Source organism: Perognathus longimembris, chromosome 17 (genome assembly GCF_023159225.1).
Source record: "Perognathus longimembris pacificus isolate PPM17 chromosome 17, ASM2315922v1, whole genome shotgun sequence".
In the NCBI taxonomy this organism is placed as follows: domain Eukaryota; kingdom Metazoa; phylum Chordata; class Mammalia; order Rodentia; family Heteromyidae; genus Perognathus; species Perognathus longimembris.
The window spans coordinates 33,531,222-33,554,306 of record NC_063177.1 but is presented as its reverse complement, the minus strand read 5'-3'; the positions used below and the strand labels follow the sequence as shown (position 1 = coordinate 33,554,306).

The 23,085-nt window shown below is 50.9% G+C and overlaps 2 protein-coding genes across 2 annotated transcripts; one reads left to right on the top strand and one right to left on the bottom strand.

Annotated features, from left to right (window-relative positions):
- Nucleotides 1-36: 36 nt before the first annotated feature.
- Nucleotides 37-1,052, bottom strand: LOC125365709 (high mobility group protein B3-like). The gene is given in 3 exon segments (XM_048365946.1): nt 37-620; nt 872-957; nt 959-1,052. Coding segments are annotated over 3 exon segments (594 nt in total). The 5' UTR covers nt 1,043-1,052; the 3' UTR covers nt 37-196.
- Nucleotides 1,053-18,543: 17,491 nt separating this feature from the next.
- Wfikkn2 (WAP, follistatin/kazal, immunoglobulin, kunitz and netrin domain containing 2) lies at nt 18,544-22,719 on the top strand. Its single transcript, XM_048365783.1, has 2 exons — nt 18,544-18,747; nt 20,946-22,719. The coding sequence occupies exons 1-2, from the start codon at nt 18,544-18,546 to the stop codon at nt 22,464-22,466; spliced, it is 1,725 nt and encodes a 574-aa protein (XP_048221740.1). The 3' UTR covers nt 22,467-22,719.
- The last annotated feature ends 366 nt before the right edge of the window (nt 22,720-23,085 follow it).

The following is a 23,085-nucleotide window of genomic DNA, read 5'->3' as shown; positions in this document are numbered from 1 at the left end:
GCTCTGGACACGCATGGTTTACACTTCATGTAAACCACTGACAAGATTTCTAGAGCACTTTGAGAGACTACAATGATCGTGATCAATTTTTGTAATTAAACCTAATAAGAGCAATAGACACATCTCAAATAAGAGATCCGTCAGTCACGGCGCTCCCCTACTCTAAGATATTCACAAGGAGACAGATCAATTTTTTTTATTCATCCTCCTCCTCTTCCTCCTCCTCTTCCTCTTCTTCATCTTCATCTTCCACCTTTTTCCGGGCAACTTTAGTAGGGCCTTTGGCACCATCAAATTTCCCTTTAGACTTATAATCAGCAACATCCTTCTCATACTTCTCTTTCAGCTTCGCAGCCTTGGTGATGTATGGCTGTTTCTCATTGTCACTTAAGTTGTTCCGCATCTCACCCAATTTCTTGGCCACATCGCCAATAGAGATTCCAGGATTTGTAGACTTGATCTTAGGGCGAAATTCCGAGCAGAAAAGGAAAAATCCAGACGGTGGTCTTTTGGGGGCATTGGGGTCCTTCTTCTTTTTGCCTCCCTTAGCGGGTCCGTAATCCTTCATCTCCCGATCATAGCAAACTTTATCTACTTTTGCCATCTCATCAAATTTAGATTTCTGGGCTGGGGATATGGCCTAGTGGCAAGAGTGCTCGCCTTGTATACATGAAGCCCTGGGTTCGATTCCCCAGCACCACATATACAGAAAATGGCCAGAAGGGGCGCTGTGGCTCAAGTGGCAGAGTGCTAGCCTTGAGCAAAAGGAAGCCAGGGACAGTGCTCAGCCCCAGAGTCCAAGGCCCAGGACTGGCCAAAAAAAAACAAAACAAAACAAAAAAACAAAAAACAAAAAAAAACAAATTTAGATTTCTCCTTCCCAGACATTGTCTTCCATCTCTCTGTGCACTTCTTGGAAAATTCCGCAAAATTGACAGGAACCTCCGGGTTTTTTTTTCTTATGCTCTTCCCTGCATGTCTGCACGAAGAAGGCATATGCAGACATCTTGCCCTTTGGTTGTTTGGGGTCACCTATACCCATCTTGACTGTATTGTTCGCTAGTCTGGGCAGCGCAGCTCTTCTTTGTTTCTTAAATGATGAACTCAGGAAGCCTTGAGCTCTCGCTCAGCTTTTTCATTCATGACTGGCACTCTACCATTCAAACCACACCTTCAGCTCCAGCTTTTTGCTGGTTCATTGGAGATAAGAATTTTGTAGATTTGGCTCTGCCCAGGCTGGCTTCAAACCTCAATCCTCAGATCTCAGCCTCCCGAATAGCTGGGATTACAGGCGTGCCAGACAGATAACTACTATTTAGTTTGTTCATTTTTTCCAGATTGTAAGGAGCTGAAGAATGTCTGGAAAAGACGCTGGAGCCCTTAGACTGTGGTTTAGTCCCAGACAGAAGACAGGGATGGGATGGGTTTCTGCTGTCTCTGGGGGAGCAATGAATGTGTTGTGTGTGAGAAGCAATGTGGGGATCACTGAACAGTCTTCATCATGGCAGGAACTAGATAGCTGCTCATCAAAGCTAACCCCTCTCATGCAAGGGGCCCTGCTAGACAACGTCTTGAGTTCATCTTACAATAGATATGGTCATGGATAGAGTTCTGGCCAGTGGAAGATGGGGGAAGTGAAATATGTAACATAAAACCATATAGAAACTGGGGCTCACTCTTGGAATCCTAGCTACTCAGGAGGCTGAGATCTGAGGATTATGGCTCAAAGCCAGCCCAGGTAGGAAAGTATGTGAGATGTATCTCCAATTAACCACCAGGAAACCAGAAGTGGCCCTGTGGCTCAAAGTGGTTGAGCACTGGCCTTGAGCAAATAGAGCTCAAGAACAGCGCCCAGGCCCTGAGTTCAAGCACCATGACTGACAATACAAAAGGAAACATTGCGTTGAAGCTTCTGCACAATTCTCTTTGTTCTCCCCAGGGCTTGATGGCTGGATGTGGATGCTCAAGGCCTTTATTTGTGGAACACAGGCCAGTCAGATTGTATGTAAACAAATACACTTTAATGACACCGAACCTTGGGTTTTTGTCTGTTGGTAGTAGCTAGTGAAGCCTTAGCAAAGAGAGTTGAAATGGTAGGAATGGAGTAGCCAGAGCAAGGAGTCATGAAGGGTGGGGGGTGGGGGTTGGGGCAGAACCCTAGGGATATAGGCTCTTAAAGGAGGGGCTGTGTGGTGGGGCGGTGGAGAGACTCACTGGAGACTGAGAAGGTAAAGAGAATGGGCTTTGGGAAGAAAAGGAATGTCATGGGAAGACAGGAAGCACTACAGGTATTTTGGGGGGGGGAGGCAGACTTCACAAAGACTGTTTAATGAGGACAAGGGAAAGAAGACAACTTACAAATCGAAAGCTTCATTAGCTTTCTCCACTTGTCAAATGGCCTTGGCTTTTTTGTTTGTACATTTTCAAAGAGTCCTGATCCACCCATGAAATCTTTACATGGGGTAGCTGTGCAGAGCCATTGCTCATGTTTCCTGCTTCTTTCCCTTCTGTTTCCTGTGTGCAGCAGGGCCATTGGCATTCGGCGAGAACAGCCCTGGAAGCCCCCAGCGCTTGTGGCCCCGCTCCAGGTCCTTCATTATTTGATCCACTGCCGCAAGATCTTTTTTATTTTTCCTGAACTCCAGGGAAGGTTTTCCCATGAGCATGCTCAGGCCCTCCTCCATGAAGTAGCCTTTATCCCCAGCAAATCTGTGGAACGTAAACATCATGGTTTCCATGGTGTTCCATTGAGCTGAGATTGTTGGTTGGGTCTGTTGAAACTTTGGCCAGAAAGGGGCAGGGAGGATACTTGGCAAGCTGGATTAAGGGCAGTTAGGAAGGAACATAATTAAGGATCTATTTTATGTATTGGGAAGTATGGCTCAAGAAGTAGAGACTGAGGCCCTGAATTCAAATCTCAATGCTTCCATATATGTGTGCCATATATATATATTCTATTTTATATTATATAATATATCATACATTATATATTGTATTAATGAATTAATATAGATTAATATATAACTATTATATACTTATATGATAATGTGGAGCACACCTGGAAGTCAACTAGCTGGCCTTGCCTGTTTCTCAGTCTTGGGGCCACGTGTGGCTAAGATGGCGGCGCCTAACAACAACGCACAGCTGCTACAAGTGTCTTTGGTTATAATCCGGAGGCGGTTCTGTGGGCTATGACGCCCCAGCTCTTCCACCCTTGATGGACAGCTCATGCCTCCCCTTCCTGCCGATCTTAGACCTGATTGGTTCCTGTGCCTTATATTAGTGGCACGTACTTCCCCAATAACGACATCTTGCACCGACTTGACTCCCAGGCCATCTGATTGTCCTCTGGTGAGGGAGGGCTGGGTGCAGGCGGTCTGCTGACCCTTCTCCTTTCTTGGCTCATCTGGTCAGGGCGTGCCTTCCCCGTCTCTCCTGCGGGTGGGGGGAGTGTGGGGGGCTGGAGACCCTGACATGATAATATATAGAATATATAATATAACATATAGAGAAATACATATTCTCTATAATATGACATATATGACATGATATATATGCTATTTTTGAAATACTGGGTGCAGTATGGATTGGATTGGGTCTCCTTCCACCAGGGACTGCTTCCGGTGTGGAAGTCACGTCCCAGGGGTGCTGCACATCAGCACCACACAGAGCAAAGATGCAAGGTGCTGGGAACCTGGAGAGGTGCTGTGTGCCCAGAGCTTCGGTCTGGGAGGTGGTGTGGGGTCTTCATGGGGTCATGGGCCCCTTGAAAACAAGCTAAAAGTTAAGGACCCTGTCCTTACAGTGGTGCTACCAGACACACTGGGTGGGCTGCCAGCCCCAGTGCTTTCTAGAGCTCTTGATCTTTTCCTGATTGGAGATTCACACTGCCTCTTGAACCTGATGGACAGTTCTGAAGCCTGCAAGGATGCCCATCACAACAGGAGGGCACAGACATAGGCTGGAACTTGCTCTGAGTTGAGTCATACGGAAATAAGAAACCTTGATTGGAAGAGGTGTGTGTGTGTGTGTGTGTGTGTGTGTGTGTGTGTGTGTGTGTGTGTGGTGTGACTCTCCGGACTCTTCCCATGATACCACAGGAATTACTGTGGCCTGGAGCCATTGCCACCACAGATGACCCTGGGGAGGGGGAGAGGACCCCAGGGAGGCAGACTCAGCCAGAGGAGCCGCTTGAGGGCCTTGAGGCTGGGGAAAACATAGATGTGCCCGAGTACAGAGAGAAGACCGAGGTGAAGGCCCAAGCAAGTGGGCAGCTTTGAGTGGTCAGCAGGATGACAGCTGTTGAGTGGTTACACTGGAGCCGGGACCAGAACAAGAGGACTGGGAGCAGATGAGAGAGACCCTGGAGGCTCACCCTCAGCCTTCACCAGACTAAGAAGCTCCCAGAGCCCCTGACTTCCCTAGCTCAGCAACTGCACCTTTCATTCTTGGCTTTTGTTGGTCTCTTAGGCAGAACAAGGAACAGAGGTTTCAAGAAATGACTGGAGGCTCACTGGACACTACGTTGAAAACGATCAAATTATATAACTTGTGGCTGAGGATGGGGGAAAGACTGGGAGAGGACGAGGGATTGGGAAGGGGTGACATTGTCCAAGAAGAAATGTACTTGGGATGGCTGCTGGTGGCACATGCCTGTAGTGCTAGTTACTCAGGAGGCTGAGATCTAAGGATCATGGTTTGAAACCAGCCCAGGCAAGAAAGTCCGTGACATTCTTATCTTCACTTAACTGCCAACAAACTGGAAGTGAGGCTGTGGCTCAAGTGGTAGAGCACTAAGTAGCCTTGAGCAAAAAAACTCAGTGACAGCAACCAGGCTCTGAGTTCAAGCCAAAAAAAAAAAAACAAAAAAACACAACAGGACCCATTACCGTACCTATGTAACCATAACCACTCTGTATATCACCTTTATTATAATAACAATTTTTTTAAAAATCATTGGAGGAAATCAAAGACATTTTCTCTAAAACTGAATCTTTTCCTTTGTCCTACCACCAATTGGAAGGCTTAAAATACTATAACTTGCCAGGCACTGGTGGCTCATGCCTGTAATCCTAGCTACTCAGAAGGCTGAGATTTGACAATTGTGGTTTGAAGCCAGCTAGGGCAGGAAATCTGTGAGATTCCTACCTCCAATTAACTACTCAGAAAAAAGCTAGAAGTGTCGCTGTAGCTCAAGTGGTAGAGTGATAACCTTGAGCAAAAGACAATGTCAGGGACAATGTCCAGGCCCTGAGTTCAAGCCCCACAACAGACCAAAAAATCTTGGTACTTTTCTTTTTTGTTTGGTCTGTTGCATAGTTCATTTTCCACATAGTGTCTACTGAATACCATGACTGCATGGTTCACCCTTCCTCTCTAAACACACACAGGCATGCACACACACACACACACACACACACACACACACACACACACACACACACATACACACACAGCCCAAAGCAAAAACAGACACCACCACCACCACCAACAACAACAACAAATATGTTTCTATTTCCTAGAATTTGTTTCAATAAATATTCAAAGGAGCTACACCTTTGGGCTTCTTTTCTAAGAGTATTCTCCTATAGTCTGATAGTTTGTGTGTGAATGCCTACAGTTGTGTATAATAAATAAGTATGTTCCCTTGTATTTTAGCTTCCACCTATGAGAGAAAACAAAAGCTTGGCTTAGCTCACTTAATATGATTTGTTCTAAGTCCAGCCATTTCCTTACAAATGCAAATGATACAATACTATCCTTTTATTTCCCTTCTTCTTCTTCTTACCTGGGTGTTGGCCCCAGGCTTTCGTGCTCAAGGCTAATGCTCTGCCATTTGAACCACAGCTCTGTTACTGGCTTTTTGTCTGCCAGGGCTGGCTTTGAAGCACATTTCATTCTCCTGAGTAGCTAGGATTACAGGCATGAGCCACGGACAGACATCTGACATATTATTTTTTTTTTATTTTTTGTTGGACATGGGTCTTGAACGTTGGGTTGGGCCTGGGCACTGTCCCTGAGCTCTTTTTCTCAAGGCTAGTGCTCTACCACTTTGAGCTATAGTGTCAGTTCTGGTTTTCAGGTGGTTACTTGGCTATAAAGAGTCTCACGGACTTTCCTGCCCAGGCTGGCTTTGATCCTCAGATCTCAGCCTCCTGAGTAGCTAGGATTACAGGCATAAGCCACCAGCACCCAGCAATATTGTTCTTACTAATGGATGAGCACTATTTCATTGTGTGTATGTATACACATATATGTGTGTATGTGTATATGTATGTGTACACACGTACGTACATACATGCCATTTTTTGTGGTCCTGGAGCTTGTCAGGAGGCAAGTAATCTCTTATATACACTTGAGAAGCAGGCCTCAGGATCAGTTAGCTTAAGTCTGTGACTCAAGGCCTCACTGAGCTACACTCAAGGATGTTATCCAGGTGGATGGTGACTTCTAGCAGGTTCCATTCATTAGCTATTAAATGGCATGGGTGGAGGGGTGGGGGGAGATGGGGGCCTACAGGGAGGGGAATTCCATAAGCTGAGGGTGAAAGTACCAGGTGCCAAAAATGTCCAAAGAACAGCTGGGGAAGTTCTTTCATTCTTTGACCTCCGGGTCTTGACAAGCCTGCATGCGCCCCAGATGTCTAGTTTTATGAAGAATGGAACTCCATGAAGTCCATCCAGGAAGTTCGATGTTAAATGAAACACCTAGGGGCCCTCCACAGAGTCATTATGTGGCAGAGGGCATTATGGGCAGAGGTGGGGTACCCAATCTCTCCACGTCACAGACAGCACTGGGTCTTATGGCAACAGCAGACAGGATGAGGCCACTGGCGGGCACTTGGGGTTGACTGTGGCAGAAATCCCAGACAAGCCAACATAGGCAGAAAAGGGGATAACAGCAAGCAAACTAGAGCAAAGCTTGCTGTCAGGACCAATTGTATCCAGGACACAAAGCTCCCTCAGCCCCATCTCTCTCTCTTTCTCTCTCTTTCTCTACACACACACACACACACACACACACACACACACACACACACACACACCCATATTCAGGAAACCTTAGGTGCTCAGGGCTGGAAGGTAGCATGGCAGCCCCACTAGGACTGTATCGGGGAACAGGGCAGGCATGGCCCCTGGAGAAGGGAAGGGGGCCTCTGAAGGAGGAATTGGACAGGTGGATGGGAACCCCACTAAGGAACCCAGCTTTTCCTTGCCAAACTTTCTTTCAGTTGGATTAAAGTCAAACCCTGTGGGATGTGGCATGGGAATTCACGTGCCTATCCAGAGAGATGTGTCAGGTTAGGAGATAGGGGTCATGAGCTCCAGTGAGCCCACCACGTGGCATAGAGAAAGTTAGCTGTGTAAAGTCAGGAAGCACCCATACACACCCCAGAATGGTGAACCTCAAAAATATTACAGGTAGAAAAGTCGGGTGTCTCTGGACTCCACTTATGTGAAGGGTCCAGGCAAGCTTCTGCTAATGGGTTCAGGATTTTCTTTTAGGATTCTGAAAAAGGTTCTGTAACTACACATTGGTAATAAGGATATGCTTGTTGCTACTGGAGTGTATACTTTCAAGCCATTCGTTAAAATTGGAAATGTCTTAGGTTGGGTGTGGTGGCGAATGCCTGTAGTTCCTGCACTTAGGAGGCTGAGGCAAGATCTTTGAGTTGAAAGTTAGCCTGAGATGGACTATGGAGTAAGGCCCTGTGTCTAACAAACAAAACTAAAGTAAAATTTATCTTTGGCGTGTCTCGCTTCCATCATAGTAGGAACAATGGGTTTCCTCTGATGATCTTGCTGAGGCTGGGAACGTTGAATCCCACCCCACAGAATTGCTGAAGGTGGGCTTGCGACCCGCGGAGGCAGGCCTGGTGATCCAGGCAGGTTGGCAGGTGTGCCGGTGGGCTGTCAGTGGATGGGGTTTGATCAGCAAGAGCCACACCAAAGTGATAGGCATGATGTCTTGGCATGGTGACACTCAGAAATGTTCTTTCAGTCCTGAGGCCCCCTTTCTTAGCCAGTGGACATTGGTAGGTTCCTGAGGGCCAAAACCCTGTGTTGGGGGTGGGGGTGGGGCAAGGTGTATTCCTGGGGGCTACATACTTCCATGCCTCCAGAAGTCGAAGGGCGCTGGTGGGATCAGAAGGACTTTAGCCAGTACCATGCTCTGCTCTTAGACCAGGCCACCTGCTGTGCAAGAATAATAACATGAACCCTGCCTTTGTTTGTACAAGCCCAGCACTACTCGTTGTTTTCAAAAAGCATGCTCCGGTGGCTCACATCTGTAATCCTAACCACTCAGGTGGCGGAAACCTGAGGGTTATGGTTCAAAGCCAGCCTAGGTAGAAAAGTCTGAGAGACTTTCATCTTGAGTGATACAGCTAAGCAAGAACGCAAGGTTCTGAATTCAAGCCCCAGTACTACCACTAAAACAAACAAGCAAACAACAACCACAAAAGGCTCATTTAGCGCTTCAGTCATCACCAGCAACTTCAGATCAGGTTTGTGGGCCAAGGATGGGGGGGAGGGGGAGGTTTGGTCAGAGTGTGGAAGGGAGGGAGGAGGTGATCACGGGAAGAAAGAGAAAGAAGGACAGGATGGTAGGACACAGCCTGGCTCAAAGGTAGTCTGCTTGGGGTGAGAAATGTGGGGTGGAGGGAGTAACTTGAAGACTTGTTCTAGTGGAAAGTGATTCGGTGATGGGTGGGGTATTTTGGAGGGAGAAGGCAACATTGTTGGTACAAGGATCTTTTAGGGTACACAAGAAAGGGGGTGAAGGGAAAGGAGGGGAGGAAAAAGAGAGAGAAGGGAAAGCAAGGGAGGCGACATTGGCCTTAGGTAGAAGGGACCCCCTGAATTGTAACAGGGAGGGAGATGAAGAGGGTGAGACTGGATTGGAGGGTGCTGGGTTTGACTGAGTGGATGCTGAGAACATTCCTTCACTGGGGGTTTTCCATGGTGGGTTCACCACATCTTCAGAGGCACATGGCTGGACACAGGCCATCTCTCTTCCTCTTTCTCTCCCTTCTGTCTCTCCCCAGGGCAGTCAGATCTGGAGCTCTGACCCAAAGATGGGTTTGCTGGTGGGAGTCCTGGCCACCTTCTCTGCTTGCTGGTCTATCTCCTCCAGCTGTGGCTGGGTGTCCCGTCAGTTGGCCAAGGTCAGTTCCCACCTAATGACAGGGTTCCACACCGGGGAAGGACCTGGGCTTGGAAGACTGAGGTTTGATGAGTATGGCCCCATCTGATGTCCCTTGTCCCTGGCCTTCTGTGTGTGCCCCTTCCGTGGGGGCACCCAAATGAGTGGGGTTCGTCATTCTCTCGCTCTGACCCTCTGTGCTCAGACCTGAAGCTTGGTTTTTCCTTTATTGCTGAGTAGTGGTAAGGAGAACAGACACATTGCAATTTGTTTCAACTGTTGAGGGATTCTGAAGTTGCTTCTGGCTTCTGGCTATCTCAAAGGAAGTTGTTAGGGACATTCATGGACTAGTTTTGAATGGATATAGCCCTCCATTTCTCTTGAGTAAATACCCAGGAGTGGAAAGGTGGATATACACCTAACTGCTATGGTTTGGAGTTGAGGTGTCAGCTGATTGTATATTTGAATAGGGTGAAATCTTTAGGAGGTGGGACCTAGACGGAGGAAGTTAGGTAATTGGGGTTGTACCCTTGAAGGGATTTGGGGACCCTTCCTCTTTTTCCTTGCTTCCTAGCTATCCTGAGGTGAGCAGCTTTGTCTCCTCCCCCCCGCCCCCGCTGTGATGTCCTGACTCTCTCACAAGCTCAAAACAAAACAAACACAAAGCAAAAAGCATGGAGCCAACTGACCAGACTGAATGCTCAGAAATCAGGAGCCAGCATACACCTTTCCTCCTTGTATTTTGTCTCAGGTAGTTTGTTACAGTAACAAGCTGTAACAGTAACTTTTTAAGAAGTCAACTGTTTTACAAAGTAATTAAGCAATTTTGTAGTGGTACAGAAGGTACTCATGGTCTCCTGAAGCAGCATCTGATAGTAAACATTTTGTATGGGTAAGCTTTTTAATTTTCACTGCTCTAATCTGTGTGCAGTGGGATGTCACTGCAGTTTTAATTTGCATTTCCCTGATGACTAATGATTTTGAGCATTAAAAAATGTAATTGTCACTCATACATCTTCTTTGATGAAGTGTTTATTCAAAGCTTTTGCTCATTTTCCACTAGGTTCATTATTTCCTTCCTTCCTTCCTTCCTCCCTTCCTTCTTTCCTTCCTCCCTCCCTCCCTCCCTCCTTCCTTCCCTCCCTTCATCTCTCCCTCCCTCTATACTGCTCATTATCTTTCTTTTTCTTTGTGACAATACTGGGGCTTGAACTCAGGGCTTCACACTCTTAATTGGCTTTTTTGCTCAAGGCTGAGCCATACCTCTACTTCAGCATTTTGGTGGTTAATTGGTGATTAGAGTTTCATAGTTGGCTTCAAACCTCAATCCTCAGATCTTAGCCTCCTCAGTAATTAGGATTACAGGTGAGAGCCACTGGAGCCCTGCTGATCAGTTCCATCTACAGAGCAAACCAGCTAGGTGCTAGAGCCATGCCTATAATCCTAGCTGCTTGAGAGGCTGAGGTCAAGAGGATTGCCGCTCAGGGTCAACCCTAGACACGCATGAGAAAACTCTTCCCAAACTGATTGCGGAGGGCAGTGGCACTTGTCTGTCATCCTAGCTACAAAGGAGGCTGAGATTGGAAGATCAAGGCTCGTGGCCAACCAGACAGAAAAGTACACAAGGCACGCTCTCAACCGAAGAGGCCAGGCATGCTAGAATGTGTCTATCATCTGAGCTATGACATGAGGTTAAAAAAACCAAACCACCAAAAACACAATCCAAGACTAGGATATACCTAGGGAAGAAGCAAGCATCAGAGAAAAAAAGTAAAGGCTGGAGGCATGGCTCCACAGTAGAGCACCTACCTAGCAAGTATGAAGACCTCCGCCGAAAGCTCAGAAACACCTAAAAGTAAGTCCTAAATATATTAAAAACCAAGAAAAGGGTTGACCTTTGGATGCCATGTTGGTCCTACAATCTCTGCATGCAATGAAGCCTCAGAAATTGTCCCTCCATAGAGAGATGGACACAGGCAGAGCCACAATCTGTAACAGTGATGGAGCTAAGAACCAGAGCACAGGGAAGGAAGGACGAACCCAGCCGGGGGCAGCTGAAATTGAGGGAAAACCAGTCAGCTAAGCAAAAGCGAGACATCATGAAAAAGAGCCACAGAAGACTTTGCCCAGGCCTGGGGGGTTACTGGAGACACAATGCAGTGGCTCCTTACAATACCAGCTGTCTCCCAGGGCCCAGCTCTGCATCCTGATAGAGTTGCGGGGCAAGTCCCACCTGAGGATTTCTTTCTATGAGCACAGTGAGTACTGCTGGTAAGTTCCAAGTTTGCTTTTTTGTTTTTTGTGTTTTTTGTTTTGGTTTTTTTTTGCCAGTCCTGGGGCTTAAACTCAGGGCCTGAGCACTGTCCCTGGCTTCTTTTTGCTCAAGGCTAGCACTCTACCACTTGAGCCACAGAGCCACTTCTGGCTTTTTCTATATATGTGGTGCTAAGCAATCGAACCCAAGGTTTCATGTATACGCAGCGAGCACTTTAGCACTAGGCCACATTCCCAGCCCCTAAGTTCCTAGTTCAAGGTGAAGTTGTTCAGACACTCTAGACAACGCAGATGCTAACTCCTACAGAGGTGAGGGAGAGGTTGACACAGGTGGGGGTGGGGTGTTAAAGGTGATATCACAAGCAAATGTACATGTAGGGCATGTGGCTCAAGTAGTAGAGCACCTGCCCAGCGAATGTGAGGTCCTGAGTTCAAACCCCAATACTGCAAATAATTTTTTTTTTAAATATAGTAAGCAGAAGAAGCAATGTGCAGAGCAGAGGTGGCCAGAGCCCAGAAGCACAGTAATGGTGTGTGTATGCGCTATAAAATTAGCCGTTCAATCATCTGAACATTAAACAGAAGTCTGCACCCATGGTGCATGCCTGCAGTGTTAGCTACTCAGGAGGCTGAGATCTCAGGATCTCGATTTAAAGCCAGCCTGCGCAGGAAAGACTCATCTCCAGTAAACTCAAAAAAAGTGGAAGTGGCACTGTGGCTCCAGTGGTAGAGCACTAGCCTTGAGCAAAAGAAGCTCAGGGACAGCACCCAGGCCTGGAGTTCAAGCCCCAGCAAAGAAAAGACCAGCAAAAAAAAAACAAATACAAATACAAAAAAAAATCAAATAGAACCCTTTCTTCCTTTTTGATTTTTGTTGTTTCAAGTGAATATATGATTAGTAAATGACTCCTCCTCCTCCTCCTCCTCCTCCTCCTCCTTTTTTGCTGGTCCTGGGGCTTGAACTCAGGGCCTAGATGCTGTCCCTGAGCCTCTTCATGTTCAAGGCTGGCACTCTGCCACTTGAGCCACAGCACAACTTCCACCTTTTTCTGAGTAGTTTATTGGAGATAAGAGTCTCCATGGACTTTCCTGCCTGGTCTGGCTTTGAACCAGGATCCTCAGATCTCAGCCTCCTAGGATTACAAGTATGAGCTTATTATTGGATAATGAAAATTACTAGCTATAAACTTATTAGAAGAGAGAACAGGATAGGGTGAAGCTAAATGCCTGTGGTGGCATTTAATTATGGCCAGCAAGGGCCATGACAGAGTTTTAGGAAGGTACATTCATTCTGTACAGTTGCTGTAACAAAGGACCACAAATTTGCTGACTTAAAAAAAAAAAAAAAGACCAAGCCCTGGTGACTCATGTCTGTAGTCCTAGCTACTCAGGAGGCTAAGATCTGAGGATTGTGGTTCAAAGCCAGCCCAGGCAGGAAAGTCTATGAAACTGTTATTTCCAATTAAGCACCCAAAAGCCCTAAGCAGAGCCATGGTTCAAGTAGCAGAGTGCCAGCCTTGAGTGAAAAGACTTGAACTCAGTGCCCAGGTTGAGCTCAAGTTCAGTACAGGCACAAAAAAGAATTAAAAATTTAACAATATAATAAAGACCTGAATTTGTATGGGAGGAGGGTGGGTCAATAATACCAGAAGTGGCAGAAGTGTTCTGGGTTGAATTCTTTGGCCTCATTCTGAAAGACAGGAAAGCATCATGAATCCAAAAGTCATACAGCAATGGTGGGTGAGGCAAAGGCCTGTGTCTCATCCTTGTCCCTTCTCCACCACACATGTGCACACACATGCACACACACGAATGCACACGCTTACATGCATGCTCCTCCCCACCATGGGACATTTTTGAGTGCTGAAGTGAGCAGTAGGATGCTATGCCCAGCACCAGGAGGCCCAGGGCTGAAGCCCTGCCATTGCCTCTCATCCAGAGAGGAAGGTACAGGACCAGGAGGCAGAGCTCAGGAGTGTGCAGAGTTCTGCAGCCTGCAGAGCCAGCTGGAGGCCATGCCCCTGTGGGTGGGGCTCCCGCAGATCCCGCAAGGCCTGGGGAGAGTGGGGACAGCGCTCACCATCCGTTCCCCCAGCCAAGCAGGGTGGGGGGGCCCAGCTCCAGCGCGCCAGTGTTTGTCTTGGCTGAACGCTGCTCTGAGCTTTTTGAAGCTGATTCCTTCAGGACAAGGCTGGGGAGTCAGGCCATGGGATCACAGAGTTGAAGGGGCCTCGGGTGGGGAAATAGAGGTAGTCCTGTCCAGGATGCTGGAAGGCTGAGACTAGAGTCTGCCATTCTGCCCAACACTCAGCCCAAGAACCACAGAGGGGTTGGAACTCAGGCCACAACCCTTCCAGGAGGACACCCCAGAGGTGCCCAGTTCTGGGCTGCACTGGGAGCTGATAGTTCCTCCAGACACCCAGCCTCCAGCTCCCCGGGGCTCCGCCATGCAGGCACCCCTTCCCCATGCCTAGGCAGGGGTTTCCAAGGAGGCTCAGCTGACCTAACGCCATGGAAGATGCTCCATCCTACCAAGCCCACAGTCCTCAGATCTTGATTCAGGGCCACGCCCCTTCCCCCGCCCCCCAGCCCGTCGCCCACCCTCCCACAGTGCTGCTCCACACAGATGCAGAGGGTCACGTGTCCCACAGCTGAAGGCCTCCCCCTGTCCATCCGCCTCCACCATCTGCTGAGGCCCCTTAATTATTGCACACAGCCCGGTGCAGCCTCACTGGGAGGGGAGAGTTCACACAGCCCTGTAATGGAACCCAGGCCCCAGGCCATTCTGGCAGGGGGTCCCCAGCTGAGTAATGAGCCTCTGGCTTTATTGAATTCAGCTATGAGCTGACCGGAGGAGCTAGACTGCCTAGCTGAGTACGGCGTGGAGGACAGCTTCTTTACTGTCTCCTTGTAACCCTGGTCCTGCTCCCCACAAAAAGAGCAAGGATTGAGCAGGAGGACCCCGGGAGTGGAGGGTGGGGGTGGGGAACCTTCCTTACCTAGATGGGAGACAGTGTGGCTATGTCAGTCTGGGGCCCAAAAGGGGGGGACCAGAGCCGGCTGCTGGCCTGACTTTGCTGTAGAAAGGAGTCCTACAGCTCCCACCCCCACTCCTCTGAAACCTGCTGACTTGCCCCCATCTTTCTGTCCCCAGCCCGGAGCCGGGCCTCATAGAGGGAGGGCCTTGGCTAGAGAGGTTAGCTTGCAGAAAGGCCAGGCCTTTCTCAGGGAAGTGCAGGGAGCTGCCTCTTCGCCTTTGCTTGCTCCGTCCTCAGCCAGTGTCACACATAGGCAGCAGCAAACCCAGCCCAGCCTCCCATCTTCTGTGTCCTCCCCCTCCACCCCTGCGCCCCAGCCCTGCACAGACTTCTAATCCAGCCTTCCCTTATCATCCATTGATCTTATTGGCATGATCTTATTTGTTGGTTTGCAGTGCTGAGGGTCAAACCCAAGGCCTTTGGTGCATGCTAAGCAAGTGTTGGACTATCGAGTCACACCCCCATCCCTTAGTTCCACTGGCCCTCAACTCACTATCTCGCCCCCGCTGCTCTCAAACTCAAGATTCTTATGTCTCAGGCTCCAGAAACTGGGATTACAGGGGTGAGCCACCATGCTTAGTTCATGAGGGTGTTATTGTTTTGTCTGCTGGCTTTCTTGTCCAGCCTGTGTTTATGGACAGACTTGTGGATTTCTTTGTACTTATAGAAAGCTTAGAAGATGCTTGGGGGGGGGGGTGGTGGAAAGAAATAAGATAGGAAAAGAGAGAACAGACACAACAAGAGGAAGAGATTTCGTTCGTTGGGGTCCTGTGGCATTTGCAAAGGGTCTCATCGGGTCTCCCCACAGCTTGTGCAGTGAAACCTGGGGGAGGGCTGGCTAATTTGGGAAATGGGATCAGCTGTATTGTCCTGTCAAGACCCCAGGGATCCAGGCGTGAAGCGTGATCCTGTGGTCAAGGGTGACCCAGAGTTCACTGTCTAGGGGTGACCTCCTGCCAGCCCACCCTAGAGGGTATGATGGGTGTGGTCAGTGAACAGAGATAGCTAGGTCAGTCGGGCTCTCTTGCTCACCTCTCATGCGGTTCCTCACATCCTTAGGGTGATGGACAAGGCCAGCTGCTCAGTGCAGCCTCAGGCCAGGGCTCTGCCCAGCAGCAGCTCAGCTCCAGCTCCATTCCTGGTGGCCTGCAGAGGGAACTGGTGGATTGGAAGACTGGTCAGTAATCCTCGCTACTCAGGAGGCTGAGTTCTGAGGATCGCAGTTGAAAGCCAGCTGGGGCAAGGAAGTGTGTGAGACTCTTTTTTTTTTTTTCAAATTGTGTGAGACTCTTATTCCCAATGAACTGCCCAAAAAACAGGAAAAAGCCACAAGTGGAACTGTGGCTTAAGTGGTAGAGCACCAGCCTTAAGTGAAAAAGCCAAGGGACAGTGCCCAGGCCCAGAGTTCAAGCTCCAGTACTGGGGTGCATGAGGCCCTGGGAAGGAGGCCTTTAAAAGCAAGTCTGTAGGAGGAGTGGGCAGTATGGAGAGGATTTCCCTTTCATCTCCCCCCTCTTCCCCACCCCTCCTCATGGGCTCAGCCTCCTCTCTCTGCTTGTTTGTCCGCGTGTAATGAGGCTGTGACAATTTCTCTAAGTGCCGCTTAGAAATGTGTCACTGCCCATTTCCCTTTGTGGTATCACAGGAGGCCGCACAAGCCGCATGTGAGCGAGGGTGGCTCCGAGCAGCTGGAACATGGTTTATGAAATGACAGGGAATTCAAAGCAGCCGGCATCGCCCGCTGTCTGGCTTCATTACTGGGGCTGGCCTCCGAGGGAGGTTTATTCCAATAATTTAGAGGATTAAGATCTGACACCCTTCATTAGCAACTTGACATAAACAGAAAAGACAGATCTTGCTGAATGAGCCAAATGACAAGAGGGGGACCGGCTCAGAGGGGAAGCAGCCAGCACCCACCAACTAGGACGAGTCTGTGGAGGAAGATCGTGCGGCCTTTTACAGTCCAATTAGATGGGGAACTGGGCCCTAGCCTCAGTTTCTCCATCCATGAATGGACAAAGCTACTGAGGAGCTTAGAGACACCCTCTTCCTCCAAATTAGGCTCCTGAGATCTGCAGCTCGCTCGGCCTGCTTCTCACATTCTGTGTGACTTGTCCTTGAACAGACTCCCTCTCTCTCTTGTGGGGCTCTGACACCCCTCCCCTGCACCAAGGGACTAACACGCACATGTCCAACTTGCTGACTGTTCCATGGCATTTAAGATACAGATCATTTCCTGTCAAATGGGGGAGAAATTACCCTTGGTCCCTGGCAGTTCCTGCCTCCTCTCCCAGGTCCCCCACAAATACAACCCTTGACATTCACAACTTTTTTGCCCATGTTGCAGAAACAAGACTTGAGGCTATGCCTTGATGACATTTCTGTTTTTGTTTTTGTTTGTGTGCTGGTGCTGGTACTTGAACTCGGGGCCTGGGCGCTGCCCCTGAGCTTTTGTGCTCAAGGCTCTACCACTTGACTCCACACACACACACACACACGTGTGTGTGTGTGTGTGTGTGTGTGTGGTTAATTGGAGATAAGGGTCTCAAGCACTTTCCTGCCTGGGCTAGCAGGTCAACCTCCTGAGTAGCTAGGATCATAGGCGTGAGCCACTGGTGCCTGATCTTGACAGCATTTCTACTAGATCTACTAGATGGATGGAGGAGCAATGGTGTCCAAAGGCTGTTGCCCACACCCAGCAAGCTTATAAACTTGCCTCCTACATAAAGCTGTGTGACACGGGCAAACTGTGTAACTCTTCTGTGAATCTTTCCCTTAAAGCTAAAATTTGCTATGAGGATTGAGATGATGTGTTCTGAGAGCCTAGCCACGGATATGATTAATTCTGTGACAGGTGACCCTGTCAGTGGCTTGTGTTCACCCACCAGAACATTCTGTCTATGGTGGAGCAGGGGGACACATGAGACAGCACCCATCCAGTGCCTGGTCCCTAGAAAGGGCTTACCGAGCAGGCCCACGGCGGCCATGAGCGAAGGCAGCTTTGCTGGGTGGCACAATCTGGGGACACAGTTGCCGAGTAGGTGTTCTTGGAGCCGACAAGTGTGTTGGGGTGAGGGGGGGGGGCAAGGAATGTGACAGGTCCCACAGGCAGGGAGCTGGAGCCCGAGCCGATCTGGTATGTGTCTGGAATGATTTGGGGCGGGGGTGGGGGATCACCCACATTTGGAGCGTAGGACATAAATGGCCCGGGACACTGATCTGGAGGAGTTGTCCGTGAGCACACCCCCCTCTCAACAGGGGGACCCGGTGCTGGGGTGGGAGTCGGCTTACACGCGCTGCTGGGCCCGCCCTGGAATGGCCGTGAACTTGTTGTTTTTCCACGTCATTTGCTCTCCGATGTACTAGGGAGCTGGGCGACGCTAACCCGGAAGCTCAGGTCCCTCTTCGTAACAAGCGATTGTGTGTTCTTCAGAGGTGGCTGAAGGGGAGGAGGGGGCCCAGCCCCAGGGAGGAGGGGGAAAAGGAAACAAACCCTGCTTTGCAGTGCAAGTGAGCGTGCGTGTCTTGAAGCCAGCTCTCCTCCAAAGTCCGGGCCATTTCTGGCCCTCGAAGGGGTTAAAGGCCTCCTGGAGTCAAAAACAAGCAGGTGTCCCACCGTGCCAGATACGCTGCCTAAACTACTTCCAGCTTTTTTTTTTTCCCTCCCCTCTGCCCCCCCCCACACTTCTGCAATAAGTCTGTGATCGGCCACGGGACAGAGGCGCCAGCAGCCTGCCTGTCACAGGCAGCAGGTTCGCTCTCTCCCACTCTGGTGGCGCGCCCAGGATATAAATCCAGGCTCAAGGGGGTGGGGGGGGGGCCCTGCTGCGGCCCCTTTTCCCTGCACACCCAAGAGCGGAGTTGCCTTCCAAAGACCTTTCTTTTATCTGGAGCTGCGCAGCCCAGCAGGCTGGTGGAGGCAGAGACAGCGCCACTGCTGCTGCTGCTGCTGCTGCTGCCGTCCGAGCGAGAAAACCTGCTGGGGTGGAGAAGGCAGGGGTCTCCAGCCCCTGGAGAAGAAGGCCCCGGTGGGCCCCAGCCCCTGGTGTCATCCAAGGGGAGGTCTCTGGCCATCGTAGGCCACACCATGTGGGCCTTGGGGTGTCGTTGGTTCTGGTCCTCCTGGGGGCTCCTGCTGCTGCTGCTGTTGCTCTTGCTTGGGGTATCCCCACGAGGCCTGGCCCTGCCGCCCATCCGCTATTCCCATGCAGGCATCTGCCCCAACGACATGAACCCTAACCTCTGGGTGGATGCTCAGAGCACCTGCAAGCGAGAGTGTGAGGCAGACCAGGTGAGTGGGGAACCGCGAGTCCCAGGTGGACCACGTGAGTGTGTGATAAAGTGGAGGGCGATGGGTGTGGGTGGGGGGGAAGTGTGGGGAGGGCGATGACTGGAGATGAGCTGCAGGAATTCCTATGAAGGCTCCTGGGCCCTGTCTGGCTGGAGGTCACCATCCTGAAGCCTACTCATTACTGCGGAGGCCTGAATGAACAGAATGTGATGTTCAGGTCCATCAGGGTCTGGCCCTTCATCCAGCCATGCTCCATCCAGACATGCCAACACAGGGGCTTCAGCCACCTGCTCACAGGGATACCCAGAGCTGTACTCTGGCCAGTGAGGAAACTGTGCTGGCTGGTACTCTCCAGCTTCACGCCATCTCCCTCGAGTTTGGCCCTTGATTCAGAGGGCTGACAGGTAGGCTGAGAAGGAACAACGGTGAGACAGGGGTACTGGGTGACCTCAGAGGGCAGTGGGCGGGGCCCAGCCACGCAGCCTCTGAGATGCTCATTTCTCCCCACTGGCCAATGCTGGGGGAGGACAGGACCACTTTCAGGGCTTTTGTGCCCCAGCTGCTGAGGGAAGTCATCAAGGGCTATCTCTGCAGGGCAAAGGACAGGTACTTCTACCTGTTCTGGCCACAGTCACTTTCTGCTTCACCTGGTCTCTCAGGGCTGTTGCTCAGAGCTAGGCCTCCACAAGGACCCTTGGGTGCAGGCCTTCCATGGAGAGAATTTTCTGTGTCTCCTTGTGCTGGGGACAGTTCTCTGGCTACTCAGGACACATCAGGCAGTGCTGTGGACAAGAGGATAGGAGCAGGGAGGGGAGGCAGTGGCTCTCCCCATTGGCTGAGCTCATGTCACTTGTTGGAAGTCTTTCATCCCTAGTCCAGGCGGGCTGGAGAAGTCAGTCAAGGCTTGGGGACAATGGCACCTGCTGCTGATGTGTCTTAGGGGGAGAATGTACCCACGTGGGGCTGAGGATTCAGATAGCCTGCAAAACAAAGTCCTAGGGAACCGGGTGGGGGTGGGGGGATGGAGCACAGTAAACAAGTGAGGGGGCCCAGGCTCCCCACAGCCCAGTGGGGCTATTTCCCCTTCTGAGCCTGTGTGGAATGCCAGAGAGACAGAAATGAAAGGCAGAAGGACAAGAGGCTGGCCCTGGTGGGGAGTAATTCGCGAAGTTATTACCTGGAGCAGGATTAGGAGCGCTGCCCAGCCGCCCGGTAGGTACGATGTATGACTGGAAAACACCACGTGAAATCTCCCAGCATCGTTGCTCTTTTGGAGGAATTAAACTAATGCCTTATGTGGCTCCCTAGAAAGCCAGCAGGGGTTATGGACTGGAAAAAGCCTCAATGACGGTTGATTGATTGATTGATTTATTTATTTATTTAGGCCACACAAGGGGACTTTTGTCTTGTTATGTTCTTTGTGAAATGTCCCTCATGGAGCTGGGCTAATACAAGCCACAAGACCTGGTTTTCCTGGGTCTGAGACACCCTGTTGTCCTTCAGAGGAGAGGTGTGGAGAGACTTTGAACTTGAACGTCTGGCCCAGAAGCAAGCCCTGCAAGTTGGCCAGATAATCCCCACCCTAGTGTGAAGCAAGGGGGGGTGGTGACAGTTTAACTCGGCAATCCTAGGCCTCCTTTAGGTAACCATATGATGTATGATGTTAGAACCCCCCACCCCACCCCACCCCCCCACACACAGAACATGAACCTCTTTTCTACCACCTTCGTTCTCTGCAACTTGGGTGTCACTTTTCTATATCTCTGTAAAGCGGTAGTAAGAAAACATCCCCTCTGTTGAGTGGTAGTGCATGCCTGTAATCCCAGCTACACAGGAGGTAGAAGTAGGAAGGTCAAGGTGCAAGCCAGCTCTGGGCAAAAGCATGAGACCTTATCTAGAACATAAACTAAAAAAAATAAAAAAGTCTAGAGGTATGGTTCAAATGATACAGCACTTGTCTAGCAAATGCAAGGCCCTGAGTTCAAACCCCAGTATCACCACCAAAAACTAAAGAAGAAAAAGGCCCACCATACTAGCCCTGTGACCTTGGGCAGGTGTTTGATCCTTCTCTGCCTCACTATCCTACCTGTAAGAGGAGGGTAAAGGCCGTATTCTTTTTAGCCGGGGGTGGAGGAGACAGGAGTCGATCTTTCTTCCTTGTCCTGCCTCTGCTGAGAGCTTTCTTGGTGTTCTTCCAGGAGTGTGAGACCTATGAGAAGTGTTGTCCCAATGTGTGTGGGACCACGAGCTGTGTGGCAGCCCGTTACATGGATGTGAAAGGGAAGAAAGGTCCAGTGGGTATGCCCAAGGAAGCCACATGCGATCACTTCATGTGTGTGCAGCAGGGCTCTGAGTGTGACATCTGGGATGGCCAGCCGGTGTGCAAGTGCAAAGATCGCTGCGAGAAGGAGCCCAGTTTCACCTGCGCCTCGGATGGCCTCACCTACTACAACCGCTGCTACATGGACGCTGAGGCCTGCTCCAAGGGCATCACGCTGGCTGTCGTCACCTGCCGATACCACTTCACCTGGCCCAACACCAGCCCTCCACCCCCCGAGACCACCGTGCACCCTACCACAGCCTCCCCAGAGACCCCAGGGCTGGACATGGTAGCCCCGGCCCTGCTCAACCACCCTGTGCACCAGTCTGTCACCGTGGGAGAGACTGTGAGCTTCCTCTGTGATGTAGTAGGCCGGCCCCGGCCAGAACTCACTTGGGAGAAGCAGCTAGAAGATCGGGAGAATGTGGTCATGAGGCCCAACCACGTACGTGGCAATGTGGTAGTCACCAACATTGCCCAGCTGGTCATCTACAATGCCCAGCTCCAGGACGCTGGCATCTATACCTGCACGGCCCGGAATCCTGCTGGGGTTCTGAGGGCTGACTTCCCACTGTCCGTGGTCAGGGGGGCTCAGGCTTCGGCCACCTCAGAGAGCAGCCTCAATGGCACGGCCTTCCCCACAGCCGAATGCCTCAAGCCCCCTGACAGCGAGGACTGTGGCGAGGAGCAGACCCGCTGGCACTTCGATGCCCAGGCCAACAACTGCCTGACCTTCACCTTCGGCCACTGCCACCGCAACCTCAATCACTTTGAGACCTATGAGGCCTGCATGCTGGCCTGCATGAGTGGCCCGCTGGCCGTGTGCAGCCTGCCCGCCCTGCAGGGGCCATGCAAGGCCTATGCGCCACGCTGGGCCTACAACAGCCAGATGGCCCAGTGCCAATCTTTTGTCTACGGCGGCTGTGAGGGCAATGGCAACAACTTTGAGAGCCGAGAGGCCTGTGAGGAGTCCTGTCCCTTCCCTCGGGGCAATCAACGCTGCCGGGCCTGTAAGCCACGGCAGAAGCTGGTCACCAGCTTCTGTCGGAGTGACTTTGTCATCCTTGGCCGGGTCTCTGAGCTGACGGAGGAGCCGGACTCAGGCCGTGCCCTGGTGACTGTGGATGAGGTCCTAAAGGACGAGAAGATGGGCCTCAAGTTCCTGGGCCGGGAGCCCTTGGAGGTCACTCTGCTGCACGTGGACTGGGCCTGTCCCTGCCCCAATGTGACAGTGGGTGAGACGCCGCTCATCATCATGGGTGAGGTGGATGGCGGCATGGCCATGCTAAGACCTGACAGCTTTGTGGGAGCCTCCAGCACCCGGAGGGTCAGGAAGCTCCGTGAGGTCATGTACAAGAACACCTGTGACGTCCTCAAGGACTTCCCCAGCTTGCACTAGGCCGGCCTGACCTCCCTGGCCCTCTCCCACCTACCCAAACCCCAGGACCCCGTCCATAAACCAGGCAAGATCAGCTTAGATAGTCTTGGGGCCAGCAAGGAAGCACCAAGCTACATATGGGAAGAAAGCTACCAGTGGGTCTTAGAGTAACTTCCAGTCTTTGGGTTTAATACAGGGGCTGAGGGGGCCAAAAGGAGATGCCAACCAGACACATGGAAGTTGTTCCTGAAGACCACTCTGCTCAGGCCTTCTCCTCCCCCTTTGCTACCCCTCCTCCCCCCCCCCCACCGCTCAGCCACCACTCCTCCCCTAGGAGTCAGCAGATGACTGGGGCATAGACAGTTGGGTGAGTTGACTTGCAAAGCAGGTGTGTGTGAAGAGACCAAGGGCCCAGAGACTTGTCAGGACAACTTACTTCCCTACCATTGTGAGCAACACTGCTTCCTGTGAAGGGCTGTGAGCAGTGGAGAGCCACAGGCAGAGTCCAAGCCAGCTTACTGCATGTCTTGAGTGGAGGCTGCCAAGGACGGGTGCCCTCAGTCGTGTCAGCCTGTGTCTTGGCCTCCATGGCGAGTAGAATCCATGCTTCTTCTCAGTCGCATTGGCTCATGGGTTTGGC

Bases quoted from the DNA above. Each gene is read 5' to 3' on its own strand.
- Wfikkn2 (XM_048365783.1), top strand. From the start codon at position 18,544: ATGTGGGCCTTGGGGTGTCGTTGGTTCTGGTCCTCCTGGGGGCTCCTG. The intron at 18,748-20,945 runs GTGAGTGGGGAA...GTGTTCTTCCAG, and splicing joins GAGAGTGTGAGGCAGACCAG to GAGTGTGAGACCTATGAGAA.